Raw genomic sequence first — 16,861 nt, forward strand, 5'->3', positions numbered from 1 at the left:
CTGACCTCCGTGAGCCTGTTTCTTCCCCTGCAAAATGGGTACAACAGAATCGCTACTGCCTTCAGCCAGGTGTCTGGTGGTGGTTGTCATGTGAACATTGTGTACTTTGTGCCCCAATTGCGGCCCCCATTGCCCTCTTCCCTGACCTTCAGCCCCCGACACTAGGTGGCGCGGGAGGCCTGAGGGCCAGAAGTTCCCCCTCCCTGCTCTCCTACCCGCCCCGCACCCCCATTCCCACTCTCAACCCGGCGACGGCAACAGGTGCGCGGTCCGCGGGCGCGCTGGAGGCGGGGAGGGGCGGGGCGGCCTCGCAGGCTCCGCGCTCCGCGCTCCGGGCTCCGGGCGAGCGCTCCCCGGGGCCACCCCGCCCGCCGTGCTGCCCGCGGCTGGCGGGGGCGGGCGCGGCGCGGGAGGCGGTGGCGCGAGGCGAGCCAGGCGCGGCGGCAGGGACGACCCGGCGGGAGCGGCAGCGGGAGCGGCGATCGAGCTGAGCGGAGCCCCGGCCCCTTCCCCGCTCGTCCGCGCTTCCGCTGCGCCAGCGCCGCACGTGAGCCCCGGGCCCGCGGAGACATGAGCGCCCGGCGGCCCGACGCACCCAGCGCGCAGCGGCCCGGCCCCGCGGCCCCGTGATGGGCTCCTGCGTGTCGCGAGGTGAGGGAGCCGCGGATCGAGGGGGTCGGGGGATCAAGGGTTCGGGTTCCCGCGCCGGCGACGCGCGCACGTCCCCTCCGTCACTCCAAAGAATCTGGGTGGAGGGTGGGGGGACGACTCGCCCTTTTCCGCTAGCCGCACCCTACCCCCGCCGAGCCCCAGGGGACACGGTGCCCCGACGGGGACAGGGCGTGGGAAGGGGGAAGCAGCGCGGAAAGAGAGTGTGGGGAGGTCACCGCAACCCCAGCCCCGCTTGGAACCACACCCCACCAGGTGGCAGAAGCAGGGTCGCTCCTTTTCCAGCAGCCACACACCCCCTGCCGTGTGCCTCGGAGAAGAGGGAGGCGTCTGATTGCTCCTGGCTTCTCTGGAGGGACTCTGGGCACCAAGAGAGCAAGCAGACCCTCCTTCCCACACCCGGCAAGACACAGGCCTTACTAGCTCCATGTCTCCTTATCCTAAGCCCCTGTCCTCGGAGAACCTGAAACCCGTGGACAGCAAGGGGTTAATGGAGATGAACAGGTTATAAAAAAGGTTCGCCTTCCCCCACCCTGATTCCTAACTCCTCATCCCCACCCCCATCCCTGGTCAGAGGACAGGAAGGGACAGAGACAGCTGATGTTCTCAGTAACCCCTGGGCTTCTTTCTCCGAGCTTTAAAAGTCACTGTGTGCCACCATTCTCCTGCTCTCCTGTGCCTGAGCCCCAGGGCTCTCTCAAAGGTGCTGCAAGGGAGCTGGAGTGAGCTGCCTTGGGGGTGGGGGACCGTGCCGGTCTTTGGAACCCTCCCTGCCACCAGCTTTCCAGCAGGCTGCTGAGCAACATTTTAGGAGAGGTTGGCTGGGTCATTCTCTCACCCTTGTCTCTTCACCCCACAGTGGGACTGGTTGGGGGTGAGATGGGGGCGATGACTGAGGCCTTGGCTCCAGCTCTGCAGGCTGAAACCAAACCCACTGACCCCAATCATGGCCTGGGGTTGGGGAGGGGCTGCCACCGCACCCATCACCCCCCCACCCCCGCAGCTTACTCAGGTCTGGAGGGATGAACAGGCCTTGGGGAGGGGCTGGGCAGCCTCTGGAGGGGACCTTGTCCTGGGGGATGTGGGGGATGGAACACAATACCCCTCCCCCCTCCTCTGGCCTCTATGGGGCTCTCAGGTAAGTGGCTCAGGGTGTCTCAGGAGGGTGTCAGGGCTGGGATCATGGGTGGAGGATAGGCTGTGTGAGGTTCATTCACTTATTCGTTTATTAAGCTGATGCTAGGGTGACACCTGATGCGTGCTAGGCACTGTGTACACGCTGGGCGCCCAGAGGCCATAAGCGCAGCCCAGCACAGCATCTCCTCTGAGGCCTACAGCCTGGCTGGAGAGGAAGGGAGTATTAAGAGTGAAGAGTGTTTAGAGTTCTTTAGGACTGACAGGCTCTCCGTGTGTCTCCAGAATCCTCGAAGGCTCTGGTCAGGCTCCAGGTGTTGGGGATCTGGTGTTTCCTTGTTGACTGTCCCTCCCTCATCACTCGCCCATCGCCAGGTGCTGGAGGCCCAGCCCCGGGTGGACTTGCCTGTGAGAGGCAGACCCGAGGAGAAAGAGCTGCTTGCCATGGTCAGGCTGCGAGGTGGTGTTGAGACCGGGGCTGGAGCCCAGGTCCTCTGAGCCCTCCACACCTGGGTGTCGGAACCCACTCTCATGCCTGTTTGAGGTCACACTGGCTGAAGACAGGTCTTCTCTACCCTTCCTTCTGTGGCTTGGGCTCCTAAGTGCCACCTCCAGATCCAGTTATGTAGTCTCTCCTTGTCCCCCTGTTGAGGGGACAGGCCCACCTGCAGTCTCAACATGCATGCAGGCAAGTTGGGTGCAGGTAAAGAAGGTGGGAGACCACTTTTGCAGAGGATAACCATTGTCCTTGTACTCTGGGTCCTCGGTGGCTGAACCACTAAGGGGAGGCCACCAACCCTCTCATTGTCACTAATATGCACAGAGTGCTTACGGCTTACCAGGGACTGGTGGGAACATTCTAGGCACGTCTAGCTAGTTTGGGGTATACACCTACCATAGTACCCCTTTTACAGAGAAACTGAACAGAGCCCAGGGCCCCTTAGCAGAAAGAGCAGAAGCAGGACTTGAACACAGGCACGCTGACCCCAGAGTCTGGGCCCTTGTCCTCTGCACCCCACAGCTGGCCCTCAGACCCGACGCTGGGACCTGTCCTTCTCCTCTCGGGTTGCCGCCTTCCGTGAGCTTCCGAGTTTCCATACCTGCACCAGTTGCTAATAGCAGCCCCCTCACTCCAAGTGCTTCCTGAAGCCAGGGATTGCTAGCCTCCTGCCGATGCCTGTACCCAGTCAGAGCCTGCATGAGGCTGGGGCTGCCCCGCCAAGCCCCAGGTACAGGCCACTCCTGGGAGAGCCGCCCCATCCCAGCCTCAGGCAGCAGTTAGCTTCTCCGTGCCAGGCCTGAGAGGTTAGGGGTGCAGCCTTGGGAGCCGGTCAGCCTAAGTTCACATCCCTGCTCCCCTGTTCACTAGCTCTGTGACCTCAGCAGGTGACTTAATGTTGTGGACGTATGTCAGTGTTCTCATCTCTAAAATGGGAATAATATTGGTGTTGATGTCCTAGGGTTACTGGGAGGGGATTAATAACTTAATTCATGTAAAGCACTCAGACCAGTGCCTAGCATGTAGTAAGCACTGTAAGTGCTGGCTGTTATTTTAATGTTTGATTTTTATTATTACCCTTCTGTGCAGACAGCTAACCCTGACCCTCTTGGCTGGGAAAGGGGAAGCTACAGATGCTTAAAGCACCATCCTGCCTCCTGGGGAAAGAAGCAGGTGGCCAGCATTTGAGGTGCTGAGGCCATGTGGGACATGATTTGGACCAGATTAAGGCAACAAATGCTGTTTTCCAGAGCTATTTTATGTTCATTATCTATTTTTAAGCTACCATTTGTTGGGTGCTTATCCTGATCTGGCTTAGCCATCACTTTCCTGACCTCGTTAGTCCTCATTCAACCCTGGAGGCAGGGAACATAGGGCTCAGAGATGAGAAGGATCTTATCTGAGGTCACACAGCCAGGGCACAGGCAGGATTTGAATCCAGGACTGTGTGATCCCAGAGGCTGAGCATGAAAACCTGCCCTTTTTCTTTCTCATGTCCCCACATGGAGAAAGGCACTGAATGTGTGGCCAGTGCTTAAGAAATGCCGCCCTCTGGAACAACTCGAGTGTTGGCATTTGGTTGGTCTGCTGGTGACAGTCTGTATGGGCCAGTGTGTATCTGCCCTCACCTGTCCAGCTCCAGGTCTCTCAGGGCCACTCCCACGCCCCTGGTGCTAGAACATCTCTGTCTGCCCCTTCCTGGCCCAGTCCTCTCCTCCAGACCAACCGATCCGCCTCCTGGTCCCACTCTGGGGTCTAGTGCTCTGGGTGCTGGTGGGTTGTGAGAGCAGAAATTGGAGACTGAGGATTTCCTTCCAGAAGGTCAGACATATGATTATGTCTGGGAGGAGGCACAAGCTCTAGAGGGGCCAACCAGAGCCACCCACTTAGGCCCCTCCACCCCAACCCCCTTGTCCTGCCTTGGGCCCAGCAGAGCCAGTGAGCAGAGACCCCATGGGCACTGTAGGGAGACTGAGGAAGGAGTAAATGGGGCTTTGCCCTTTAGAACTCACAGTCTGAGGAGAGAGACACAACCTTGCCATTGGAGTAGTCTGGTGGGGGAGGCGGGACGGACACACACACACACACACACACACACACACACACACACACACTTAGAAAAATGGCCTGAGGACAGTCTCAGGAGATCAACACTGGTCAGTGGTTGGAGCGCAAGCTTTGAAGTTTCAGACTGGCCTCAGTTTGAACCTCATTTCTGCCACTGACTAGCAGATGATTTTGCAGAGGTGATTTAACTTCTCTGAGCCTCAGTTTCCCCCTATATAAAATGGGCATAATAGTACCTACTTTGCAGGATTGTTGTTAAGACTGAATGAGAGCTAGTGGGTGGAAAGGCCTAGGATAGTACCCGACACACAGTAGGTGTTCAATAAACAGTGGCAACAAATTACTATAGATCAGATTTTCCCCATTAGGGCTGCTGAGGCCAATCTAGGCAGGCTGCTTGGAGGAGGTGAGGCCAGAGCAGGGTGTTCAAAGAAGTCAGGCCACAGAATGGCAGAGGAAGTAGAAAGGAGCTGGGGTGTGTGTGGAAGGTCCTGGAGAGGACATGGAAAGGGACCCCTTTGGGCAGGTTTGAGTTGCGCCAGCTCACTGATGAAGCTAACTGCTGTGGCTCTGCTGACTTGTAAACCACTGTCCTGGTGAGCAGGGGGCACTTTGTCTCCTCAAGGCTGGGCCTCTGCCAATCTTAGGGGGACAGACTACAGCTGTGGGAGTGACTCATAGGACTCACCCCCATGGCCTCCGTCTGCAGAGCCCCCAGGGCAAGCTCCAGCCTGGGGACAGGACCAGGGCAGTGGTGACAGAGATCTGCCCCATGGTCCAGAAAGAGGATCTAGGTCTGGTGGGGAGGAGGCCAGAGCAGCTGTCATCTGTGGAGTGCTTGCCGTGGCGGGTGCTTCATCCTCACTTTCCAGTATTCTCATTTCACAGATGAGAACCCCGAGGCTCTCAGGGGCCTTGTTGCATGCCCACAGCCCTGGAGCTAGCAGTGAAAAGCCGGACTTAAACCCAGGGCAGGGACTGGGGAAGGAACGCCTTGCCCACTGAGTTCTCTTTCGGGACGAGGCTGGAGCGGGGCGCAGCATAGTTGGGCAGCACATGCCTGGGTGTGGCTGGCTGCAAGCTTTGGAGTTTCAGACTGGACTCCGTTTGAACTTCATTTCTGCCACTTACTGGCAGGTGACCTTGCAGAGGTGATTTAACCTCTCTGAGCTTCAGTTTCCCCATATGTAAAGCGGGCATAATAGTACTTACTTTACAGGGTTGTTGTTAAGATTTAGCCGCAGGGGTCCCTATTTAGCTTGGATTTAGCTTAAAGGGGAGGCCAGTGGCTCTCCAGGGAGGGCCATCACCAGGGGCTTCAGACCCACGCTGCTGCTCAGTTACTGTGTGCTTTCAAGAGGAGGTTTACCCTCTCTGGACTCCGAGAAAGGGGCAGACTTACCCATGGGACCTCCCTGTCCTCCCAGGGTGTGGAGCCAGGAGACACTTTCGGGGGGAGATGCAGCTACGATGACTCATGGGCTGGGACATGGAGCACCAAGGAACAGCTAAAGGGGCTGGATGACTGGGAAGGAGGCGGGAGGAATCTGAGCGGTTATGCTGCAGACTCACCCAAGGAATGACCAGAGGAAACCAGTGCAGAAACTTTGCAGCAAGAGGGGTTTAGGTTAGCCATCAGGAGGGACTACCTGGGTGGTGGGACTCTGTAGTAGATTGAGGAGCTGGCGTGGGAAGGAAGGAAGCGTCTTTGGTAAGCAGAGAAGCCCTGGTTGAAGGCAGAGGGATGGAGGGGACATCTGGATGACACCCCTCCCCTTGAAGGATCAAGATGGCCCCTCCAGGCTGCCATGGCAACCAGAGGCCTGTCACTTCGGTGGCCAGGGTGGGTGGGGGAGGGGGCAGATCTAAGAAGGGGCCTCAGACCTTGAGGTCAGGGGTGGGGAGGGGGCGGGTAGGGTACAGAATGGGAAAGGGAGGGGCACCCCCACAACTCTCCTGGGAGAGGGTGGTGCCCACAGGAACAGAGGCTTGGGGTCTCCTCAGGCTGCCCCCCCAGCCCCCAACCTATGTGAAACGCTGTGTTTTTCCAGTTGCTGGTGGTGACGTGTCTGCCGGTCCCAGCTGGGCGAAGAGCAGCCTGTGATTTCACCCTGGGCTGGTTCATTACCTGACATCTCCATAGCAACCAGCCTGTGACATCATGGGGCCAAAGTCCTCAGGGGGAGAAGGCAGCTTTGGCAGAGGCACCCACACCCTAACTGAGGTGGGGGACCGGAAGGCTAGGGAGGGGCTGGGAGCCAGGAGTCCATATCCACCACCACCTCGACGAATGACCTTGTTCAAGTCACATCTCCTCCAGGCCTTTGACATCCCCTACCAGCTGCCCTTGCTCCCCTGATCTGTGGTTGCAGAGGTTGAAAGCAGCTTCAGGCCATGACCAGAAGCCTAGAAATATTCTAGCACCCTTCAGAGTTCCCAGGGGCAGTCTGTAGCCAGCATCACCCTCTCTGCACCTTGTGGCCTCAGCTTGTACATGCTGGAACCTTATGAGTGTGACTTGCAAACTTTTTTGACTGGAGCCAGAAGGCTAAATATATTTTGCATCATGACCCAGTACACACATGTAGAAGATTCTTACTGCGAGCGCAGTGTGTCTGTGCAATTTAAACAGAGGCTTCACCTGACTCTGCAGTGGGGTGTGACGTTTTCTGCTCCATTCAATTATGTTTCATTCTTTTAAGATATGACCTAGTAGATTGCGTGCAAGGCCCACTGAAGGATGCACCCCTGGTTTGAACACCACCTTTGAGGGGCCTGGAACATGGCCTTTGTACACATGGAAACTCTGAAGCCCAGAGAGGGGCAGGACTGGCTCAGAGTCACATAGCCAGGATGCGGGATGAAGCACAAGATGTGTTGCCTGCTGTGCTGTGCACGTGCAGGGCCCAGCCCGCACGATCCCGTGCTGCCCTCGCTGGGTCACTGAGCTCTGAATTCAGGGGGTGGGGGCTTAATCCTGGCTCTGCCTCCCTTTTCTCCAGTCCCTGCTTCACAGTCTCACTTAAACCTCCCTGATTTGCTGGCGCAAAACAGCCTTCAGGCAGGTCCCAGAACTCTCTAGTCTCTTCCGGACACTAAGTCCAGTCCAATTTGGATAAAAACCTTCCACCCCACCCCCACCATCCCCACACCTACCTACATTGCCTGCCTCCAGACACTCCCTTCCCCTCCGGGCCAGCTCCCCCCATCAGCTCTCCTGTGCAGCAACCCCCCCTCCCCGACCCCTCCCAACCCCCAAACTCATCGAAACTCCTTTTGTGCTTTGGAAGAGAGTGCCTCGATGTGTCAGAGCGACAGGGCTCAGATCCTGCCTGTCGGTCACTGGCTGTGTCCCTGGGGCTGGTGACATCCCCACCTGTGCCTCAGTCTCCCCACCTGTGCCTCAGTCTCCCCACCTGTCAAGTTGAGCAGCAGATTCCTTCACCTCTCGGTCAAGGTGGGAAGGGAGAGTAGAGAGGGGAGCGCTCCTCTGGCACTGCTGTTCCCCCAGGTCCTTGCATTCGAATGAGGGGCTTTGGGGCTGGTTTCCTGCATCAAACTGAACTCTCTCAGGGAAGGGACAGAGTTAATCCCACCTCTACCCCAGGTGTTTGCACAGTGTAGACTCGCAGTAGACGGACGCTCAGTGGCTGAAGGGATGAATGAATGAACTAATGAACAACCCCCCTCCAGATCTTCACGTACCGGGGCTTTTCTTGATACTCAGACCTCAGCTCTGAGACGCCTCTCCAGTCCTCTCCAGCCCTCTCCAGCTCACGCTCTCCCTCAGTTTTTCCTTCACAGATTCATTGCTATCAAAGGTATCTCATTCACTTGTGGGTTTGTGGTTAATAGTCTGTCTCGCCACTAGACTGTCAGCTCCCTGAGGGCAGAAACCATCTCTGCCTTGTTCACCGCCGTATCCTCGGGACAGAGAACAGTGCCTGGTGCATGTGGCTGCTCAGTGCTACTGTTCAGTGAATGGAAGAGGAGATAAATGTGTTCATCCAGTGACCGATAAGGGTGTTCCCTGTCATCCTTTGTGAGTGGAGGAGGCCCCTCCGATTTGGCCCAAGGATTCAGGCCAGCAGTTCCAGTTGCTCGATTCAATGTGTTCAGTCCCTCAGCAACTACTGCGGACCTACTATGTTCTGTGGTGGGCCCCGAGGATGCGGCCGTGATGAGCTGATTGCTGCCCTCCCACACATAAATAGCTTTACCGGATATCCTGTGCTAAGTGCTGTAATAAAGGTAGAAATCATTCCACAAATGTTTATAGAGCACTTACTAAGTGCAGGCAGGGTTCTCGGCTCTGGACGCAGAGCACTGAGCAGGGCTGCCGTGGTCTCTGTCCTCATGGTGCTCAGGTTCATTAGGAGGAGAAGGACTGGGCACTTAAACAAAAATAACAGAGAGTGATGACTGGGGAGTGGCTGTTGGCCAGCATAGGGGACAGGGAGGGCCGCACTGAGCAGGTGGCTGGGGAAGGCCTCTCTTGTGCTGAGTCCCAGATGATGAGGTTCAGGAGGATCTGGGTAAAGAGTGTTCCAGGCACAGGAGAGGGGACAGCGAGGACAAAGAACAAGTTCGGCCATTTGAGGAGCAGGAAGGAGGCCAGAGTGGCCAGAACAGTGAGCGAGGGGGAGGGAGGAGGATAGAGGTCAGGAGTGGGCGAGCTGGCGTGTAGGGCCCTGAAGACCATGATGAGGGGCTGGTTCTTCTAAAGTGCGATGGAAGAAGTCAGGGGCAGGTTTTAAGCAAAGACAGTCCAACCTGGGCTGTGATGTCTCTGTGCTTTTGGGTGGAGAGTGGACAGGGTAGGGGTGGCCAGAAGGGGAAACAGGAGGCTGTTGGCATCCAGGTGAGAGAGGGGAGCAGCGGTGGGGATGGAGAGGGATAAATCTGGAGCAGAGGTTGGAGTGAGAGAACCAGTGGGACTTGCTGATTGATTGGATGGTGTTGGTTGGGGAGGGTCAGGGAAGGCAGGACTCCAAGAAAACATGTGGATTTTTTGTTGGTACTGCTGGGTGGACCATTGCATCATTTTCTAAAATTGGGAAAGTGAAGGAAGATGGACTCAGGTTTGCAAGTCCTGTTTTGCCCAGATTTGCTTGAGATGCCTATTGGGCATCTACTTAGCGAGCTGGAAATTTGGGCAAGAGCCAAGCAGAGAGTTGAGGCTGGAGGTGTCAAAGTGGGTGTCAGCGCATCCAGGTGAGATCTCCTGGGAGAGAGAGAAGGGAGGTGAGAAGGGGCCTGGATAGAGCTGCGAGGCAGGCACGCCCGGGGGCTGAGCAGGGAAGGAGGGAAGCCAGGGGAAAGGTGTGGCTGGAGAGGGAGGGTGACATCCATGTGCCTGCTGAGTGGCCACTGAAGATGGGGCTGGAGAAGCCACCGCTGAGCTTGGCCCCGTGCAGGCTTCCGGCCACTCGCCATGGACTGTCTCGTGAAAGGCTGCGTGTTGGAATGGATGGAGGAGAAAATGGGAGATGGGGAAGTAGAGGTCAGACACAATTTAAAGTCTGGCCACAAAGGGGACAGAGGAGTGAGCAAAGAGCTGGAGGGAAGCAGGGGTCAGGAGAAGGTCTTTAAAGGGTGGGAGATGCTTGAGCTGCCAGGGGGCTGGGGGCTGGCCCACTGGTATGGGACTCAGTGAGACAGGAGACGGCGGGGCAGGGGTGAATGCTGGCAAGAGTCCCTGAGCCAAGAGGCCTTCAGCATCTGCCACACTGATGGGACGTCGGTGGGGAGGGAAACCCAACACAGGAGAGAGAGTGCACAGAGCAGAGCCCCACCCTGGGTGCAGGGCAGGCACAGGACCCAGACCCCGGGTGGCGGTGGAGGGACTTGTCTTGCACCGACAGGGGACAATTCTTCCTTTGTCATGAGAGGGAAAGCAGTGTGGCCTGCAGTCAGGACGATGATCTAAGGTGGGGAGAATGGGGTGATGCCTTCCCAAGGCTCCTGGGTGGCACTGAGAGTGGAGAGAAGCCAGCAGGAGGGTGCAGGGAGCAGCAGGGGTGCCAGTGTCGGAGGTTTGAGAAGGAAAGAGGGTGAGGTAGTCAACCTGGCTGGAAGCAAACTAGCAGGAGTCAGAGAGACGTAGACAGATCCCTGGGTAGCGTCCTCTGTGAGGCTGATGGGCACCGCTTTTACCTGAGGCCGGTGACTTTCCCCAGGGACAGGCAGCTCTGAAGGTCCAGGCAAGAAACAGGCAGAGGGTTAGACTAAGCAGGGTTAAGAGAGTCAGGGGCATCTGCAAAGGAGAGCTCAGAGGGTACGCCGGGGGTCTTAGCTGGGCCAGGGGGGAAGTGGAAGCTGGTGGAAGGTGGCAGAATAAATGAATTGGAGCTCTCCATGCAGTCAAAACGTGGCTGGAGTGTGGGTGCGAGAGTTAGTGGAAGTGGAGTAAAAGGAAATTGGGCAAGTGATTCCTACGGAGGGGACCAGGCAGGAGGGGATCTGGCCAGGCTCCCAGCTGCTGTGGGCTTGAGTGTTTTCAGCAGAATGATGTGAATAATAATAAAGTAATGCCCATCTCTCAGGACGGGCCTGAACCAGCCTGACGAGCGGGAGAGCGCCAGGCTTTGCTAAGTTCCTCCTGCCTTTCTTACCTCCAGATCTGTTCACAAGTGCCCACAAGGACTGCCCCCTGCCCCAGGGCACGGCCCCCCTGAACCCAGACTTGCGCTCCAGCCGCCCACCCATCGTGGCTCCAGACCACGTCACTGGCAAGGTAACCGGTATCGCTCCACCCCAATCCCCACCCCTGCCTGGTTCCTGGGTGGTGCCCTACAGCTCCCCACAGGGAGCAAAAACCATCCCAGACTCCTCTCTCCCTGCCAGACTTGGCTACTTCCTGTGCGATCAGGACCCCTAAGGGTTGGTATTCATCTGATGAAGGTCTTCCCACCCCAATTAATTCAGCCTTGCCGTTAAAAGTTCTGTTACCAGCCTGGGACTCCTTAGCAGCCTGCACTGCCTGCTGGAGAGTAAAGGAAGGGAATTCTCAGTCCAGAAAGATCAGGAAGATCTTGCTAGAGGGCCTCAAATCCTGGTGCATAATTTCCACCCTTGCCCCAGAGGCTGTGGCTTGAACCTGCCAGTTGATATAATTACCTTTTCCTTCACCACGTACCATTGTGCTAGGCTCTTTGCCGACATTACATCATTTATGCTTCAGCACAACCCGTGAGGTAAATGGCATTGTCACCATTTTACAGAAGATGAAATTGATGTTCTGAGATGTTAAGTCACTAGTTTAAGGATATCCAGTCAAAACTTGACCCAAGTCTGCTCGATCCCAGCAGCCACTGCCTCTCCCGGCCCCCTCACCCTGCCCACTTCTCTCTCTGCATGCCAGGGGACACCAGGGCATGGCCCATGAGTGGGCAGACCCTGACCTCAGGGAGCACCAGACAGCTGACCCACACCACCACCCAGGGCGCCGGGACTTGTGCCATCTGCTGGCGCAGTGTGCCAGGCCCGGCCTGTTCCTTTCTCCTCTTGTTTTAGGACAAACAGATGGATTTCTGTTGGGATCCTTGGCAGGTCAGTGCACTTGTCCACTGCCCAGTCCAGCCAGCCACAGCTGACACCATTGCCTCCCCCTGTGCCGGGCCCCTCCAGGGAACATGGTGCCACCAGCCCTGGGGGAAGAGTGAAGAGGCCTGATGAAGACAGGGGTGGGGATGGTCTCGTGGGGGTGGCAGGATCACTCTGGCCCAGCCCAGAGGACCTGGGGAGGGTGGGTCCTGGGGACGGGAGGGGTGGGGGGACATCACCTTGCAGGTCTGCCCCTCCCTGCTCATCCCCCTCCCCTCCTACAGAGGTGCTTCCAGACCACCAACGGCTACCTGTCCGACTCCAGATCCTGCTCCAGCAACTACAACGTGGCAGCCCTGGCCACCTCGTCCCTCGTGGGTGAGCTCCAACCGCCCTCTCCTGCCCTTGGGGTTCGCACAGACACTAGCTGTAGGAGGGTTAAAGCTGAACCGCAGCTGGAAGGATTGAGGCCCTGTTGGAGTCAACGTTTTCTAAATGCCAGGCTCTGCAGGACTTAGGGTTCCTGCCCCCATGGGTTAAATTATTGGGCTCTCAAGAGTTCTGAGGGGATGGCCCCGATTTTCCAGATGTCTGCCCAACGTGGTCCCCAGCCTCTCTGAGCAGATGGAATCTGCCAGTCAGGCCACCTTGGGGCCCTGGAAGCAGAGCCGAGGTGAGAACTGTCATGCTAATGATTTACTGAGGGATTATTCTCAAAGGAAACCTGTAGGGAGTGAGGCCGCAGGAGGGGTCGGGGAGGGACCTCGGCGAAGCCGTGGTTGCAGAAGCATCCTCTTTCCCTGCCTGATCCCACTGGAGCTCAGGAGCATGACTCGCACCACGGAACTCATGGCACTTTGACGCCAGGTGGCTGACTCTATATTACTCCTCCATCATCCATCACTGGCTGCCCCTGGGGAGGACTTTCCCACCTCCCAGGCATCTCTGGGTGAGGCAGCTCCTCTCAGCTAAGGTCATGGCTCCCAAAAAGGGTGCAGGTGTGAGCCAGCAGCAGCAGCAGCGGCACCTACAGCAGTGGGGGGCTGGGCACACAGGCCAGCCAAGGGGTCTCCCTGGGCCACCACAGCATCTGCCCTCACACACAACCCAGGCTGTTCTCAGCCAGCGTCAGGATCCCATTTCTTATATCCCTTGCAGTGCCCCAGAAGGCCCTTGCTGCCCCACCACCACCATCACGTTTGCCCCTGCTGTTTCCTCCACCTGAAACCACTTCCCTCTGCCTCACCTGCCCCTCAGGAGCCCCTGAACCATGGCCTCCAGAAACCTTCTCTGGTTGCCAGCACTCCCCAGCTTTGGGGGTTCTCCCCTTTCTTCCTCACCTCCACCTTTCCCATTTTCCGAGTTTCATGTCTCAGTCTCCTTTGTGGATGCCCATCTTTCTTCAATATTGCCATTCCTCACATCATGGTTTCTGGGACCAATGATTCCCAGATCTATGTTCTCAGCCTGCGTTAAAGGAAATGCTGTCTGTCAGCTTCCACATCCAACTGGCCTTCTTCTAAGAACCCCTCCAGGCCCTCCTCCCTATCTGCCCAGCCCTTGTAACTGTCTCTTGCTAGATCCCTTCAAGGGCCCCTAATGTCCCCTTGTCTCCACCCTTGGCCCCTGCTCCCCTAATGAGGATGTTCTCCCTAGACAACAGATCTGACTTGTTGCTCTCCTGCTCATTACCCTGCTGTAGCTCCCCATGGCTATAAGGAGAATGATGGTGCCCTCAGCCTGGCTCTCCCAGTCCCCAGTCTGGCCCTTGTCGGGCTTCCCAGCCTTTTCTGCCAGTCTAGTCCTGGTGTTGCCCCCATATCTTGCCCCTGGTAGTACTAGAACCATGCCAGACTTTTCCATGCCTTCATCTTCTTCTCATCTCTGAAATAGTCCCCGAGTCTTGCCTCCATTTGTCCAACCCAACCTGCCCTCAAAGCCTGACTCCAGTCCACCTCTTCCAGGAAGCCCTCCCTGCTTGCTGCACACCTCCCTTCACCACCACAGGTCTTACCATCAGGAGAGCTGGCACTGTTCTAGGCACAGAGGATGCGCTCTCAGAATTTGTTAACTAATGGATAAAGGGGCAGTCTGGGTGAATATCGAATGTATCTTTGAGTGGGTCCCCTTGGGCGGAAGAGTCTGAACTTGGTCAGAAAGGGAATGGGGGTGTGACAGGTCTGGAGAAGCATTAGGTGGGCAGGAACACTGGCTGGGAACAGGATACCAGGAGGGCTAGGGGCCTGCAGGTGGGTAGGGAGCATCTACATGAGTGGGGCTCAGGGTATGGGAGGGCGTGGGGCAGGCAGGGAGTGGGCACAAGGTGTTGTCTGGGCATGAGGAACTGGCTGGGTGAGGCACTGTGGGTGTGGGGCTGTGAGCACATGGGGCGTTGGGTGAGTATGGGACACTGGATGGATCTGGGGTATAGGCCATCGGATGGGCCTGAGGTGTTGAGGGGCCTGGGGCACTGGGGATGGGGCCCTGAGCTGGGCCTTGGGTCAAGGCTGTCACACAACTGCCCTCCATGCCCCCAGGAGTGGTGCAGAGCATCAAGGACCACATCACAAAGCCCACGGCCATGGCACGTGGCCGCGTGGCCCACCTCATCGAGTGGAAGGGCTGGAGTGCCCAGCGCTCAGGCTGGGAGCTGTCCCCGGCTGAGGACGAGCATTACTGCTGCCTCCCAGATGAGGTGCGCGAAGCCCGCTTTGCCGCAGGTCAGTGTGGGGAGGAAGAGCTTGGGGACAGGACTGGCCAGGGCTCTGGTCCTTAGGGGACCCTCGGTCACTACCTGGGCATTGTCTGGGCAGGGAAAAATAATGCCACGGGGTGGACAGGGCATTGGTGGGCACCCTGATCACCCGGGCATGAGAGGCAACGTCTGGTGCCAGCCTGTCCTGGCACCTGTGGCCGCCCCCACCCTCTGCCCCTGCCCCCACTGAGCTGGCTCTGTCCCCATCAGGGGTTGCCGAGCAGTTTGCCATCACGGAGGCCACACTGAGCGCCTGGTCCTCGCTGGATGACGAGGAGCTGCACCCAGAGGACAACCCCCAGGACGTCATCCAGCTACAGGGTACAGCCCGGGTGGGGCACCAGGGTCGGGTGGGTGCCGCAGGGCCAGAGCTGCAGGCTGGCTCGGCCAGCAGATGCCCTGTGACCTCAGCCTTAGTTTCTTCATCTGGTGATCCTCGCCCTGCCCATTACCTGGGCATATACGTGAGCATAAAGGAGAGATGATGATGATGCCAGATGGATGTGTAGGTAGATAGAAAGGAAGGAAACATGAATGAAGTGCTTGTGTGCCAAGCACTTTACTTGTCTCATCTCACTTTCTCCTCGGGACAGCTCTAGGAAGTAGGTCCTGTTATTACCTCCATTTTACAAATAAGGGAAACTGAGGCATCAAGAAACTCGCCTCATATTACACAGTGAGAGGCATCAGAGTCAGGATCTGAACCTTAACACCAAGCACAGTCAATCAGCTTGCTAGAAACCAGTTTACTGCTGAGGGCTTCAAGGAGCCTGGGTCCTGGGTGCAGCCTGCATCACCTTAACTTAATCCTCCCTCTGACAGTGAGGGAAGGGAAGGGGACAGAGGTCTGGAAGAGCACTTGTCGTAAATGTCAGAGCCCAGAAGGATCTGAGGTGAGTCAGGCTGGCTTCCAGAACCTGCTTTTAACTATTCTGTGCGCTACTGCCGCCACCCGCCCCATCACCCCCAGGGAGAAACTAAGGCTCAGAGAGGTTCAGTGTCTTGCCCAAGGTCACACAGCTTGGCTGTGGCAAAGCAAGGTTTGGAGGCAGGTCTCCTGCCCCTTGCACTCCCTCACACACTAGGAGAGGACAAGGAGCAGGGTCTTCTGAGCTCCATTCCTCACCCCCACCCCCTGTTGCTTTTCCAGACCTGGAGAGCATCTACCTTCAGGACAGCCTTCTGAGTGTCCCCTCTCAGGATGACAGTCTTCTGGCCTTCTCCTCCCCTGGCCTCTCCCCCGATGGCTGGCCCTCACCTGAAGAGCCCCCCTTCACAGCTGCCAGCTCACAGCCCCCCAGTCCTGAGCAGCAGCATCGGCAGCGGCTGCCGGGGGCCCCAGGGCCGGAGGCTGGGGCCTGCCTGCAGGGCTCCCTCCCCTCGGTGGACAGCGGCTCCCTCTCGGAGGAGGAGGATGAGGTGTTCTATAACTGAGGCGGAGGGGGTCCTGGAGCCTGCTCACACCGTGACCTTGCCTGGTGGGTAGCCCAGGAGTATCAGGACACCAGAGTCTGGGCTGGGCATCTCTTGACCCCTCAGGGCCGGCACAGGTGGGTGCGGCAGGGATGGGGCCAGCACTCCTGGCAGACCACTGTGTGCTTCCGTGGACCTGCCCCCAGCAGTGGAAGCCGTAGTCCGCTTCTCTCTCTTGGCTCAGGCCGGCACCTTCCCCTGCAGCGTTTCTGCCATCAGCGAGCTCGAGGACTCTCAGCAGACACTCGGGCAAGCCGCCCAGGCAGACAGCCACGGAAAGGCCTAGGAGACCCACTAGGGGAAGGGTCTGGGAACCCTGCCTGGACTCCAGGGCTCAGTCCCTCCCCGTCTGTGCTTCTGTCCCCCATCAGAGGTGGGGAGGCCCCTTCTGGTAGCTAACATCTGTTCCTTAGCTCTCTTCATGAGGATTCTTTCTCTGTCTGTTGGCCCCTCACTGTCTGAATCTGCTCCCTGGTGCCCTGCTCCCCCTCCTTGCACCCTCCTCCCATCTCCCTGAAGGTTCTCTGAAGACATTAAAGCGGTGGATTCACCCTGGATGAACTTGGCCTGGTCTCAGCTGGGGACAGTGTGTCCTCGGGCCCCTGGTGGGAGAAGCTCTAGAAAGACTTTGGCGATAGCCCTTTTCCCCTAGTACACAGACAGCTGGTCAACCTGCTGCTAGCAGCCAGGAGAGTCCCCATGGAGGATGCCCAAGGAGC

At 57.7% G+C, this 16,861-nt stretch overlaps 1 protein-coding gene across 1 annotated transcript; it reads left to right on the forward strand.

Moving 5' to 3' along the window:
• The first annotated feature begins 293 nt into the window (after positions 1-293).
• FAM131C (family with sequence similarity 131 member C) lies at positions 294-16,699 on the forward strand. Its single transcript, XM_074377347.1, has 7 exons — positions 294-651; positions 10,990-11,105; positions 11,885-11,920; positions 12,199-12,292; positions 14,452-14,634; positions 14,880-14,990; positions 15,820-16,699. The coding sequence occupies exons 1-7, from the start codon at positions 630-632 to the stop codon at positions 16,101-16,103; spliced, it is 846 nt and encodes a 281-aa protein (XP_074233448.1). The 5' UTR covers positions 294-629; the 3' UTR covers positions 16,104-16,699.
• The last annotated feature ends 162 nt before the right edge of the window (positions 16,700-16,861 follow it).

The sequence above is a fragment of the Camelus bactrianus genome, chromosome 13, assembly GCF_048773025.1.
Source record: "Camelus bactrianus isolate YW-2024 breed Bactrian camel chromosome 13, ASM4877302v1, whole genome shotgun sequence".
NCBI lineage: Eukaryota > Metazoa > Chordata > Mammalia > Artiodactyla > Camelidae > Camelus > Camelus bactrianus.

Excerpts from the sequence above, each read along its gene's own strand:
- FAM131C (XM_074377347.1), top strand. The coding sequence starts at position 630 with ATGGGCTCCTGCGTGTCGCGAG. Across the intron at positions 11,106-11,884 it reads CAGACCACGTCACTGGCAAG|GACAAACAGATGGATTTCTG; the intron begins GTAACCGGTATC and ends CTCTTGTTTTAG. Across the intron at positions 14,635-14,879 it reads CGAAGCCCGCTTTGCCGCAG|GGGTTGCCGAGCAGTTTGCC; the intron begins GTCAGTGTGGGG and ends TGTCCCCATCAG.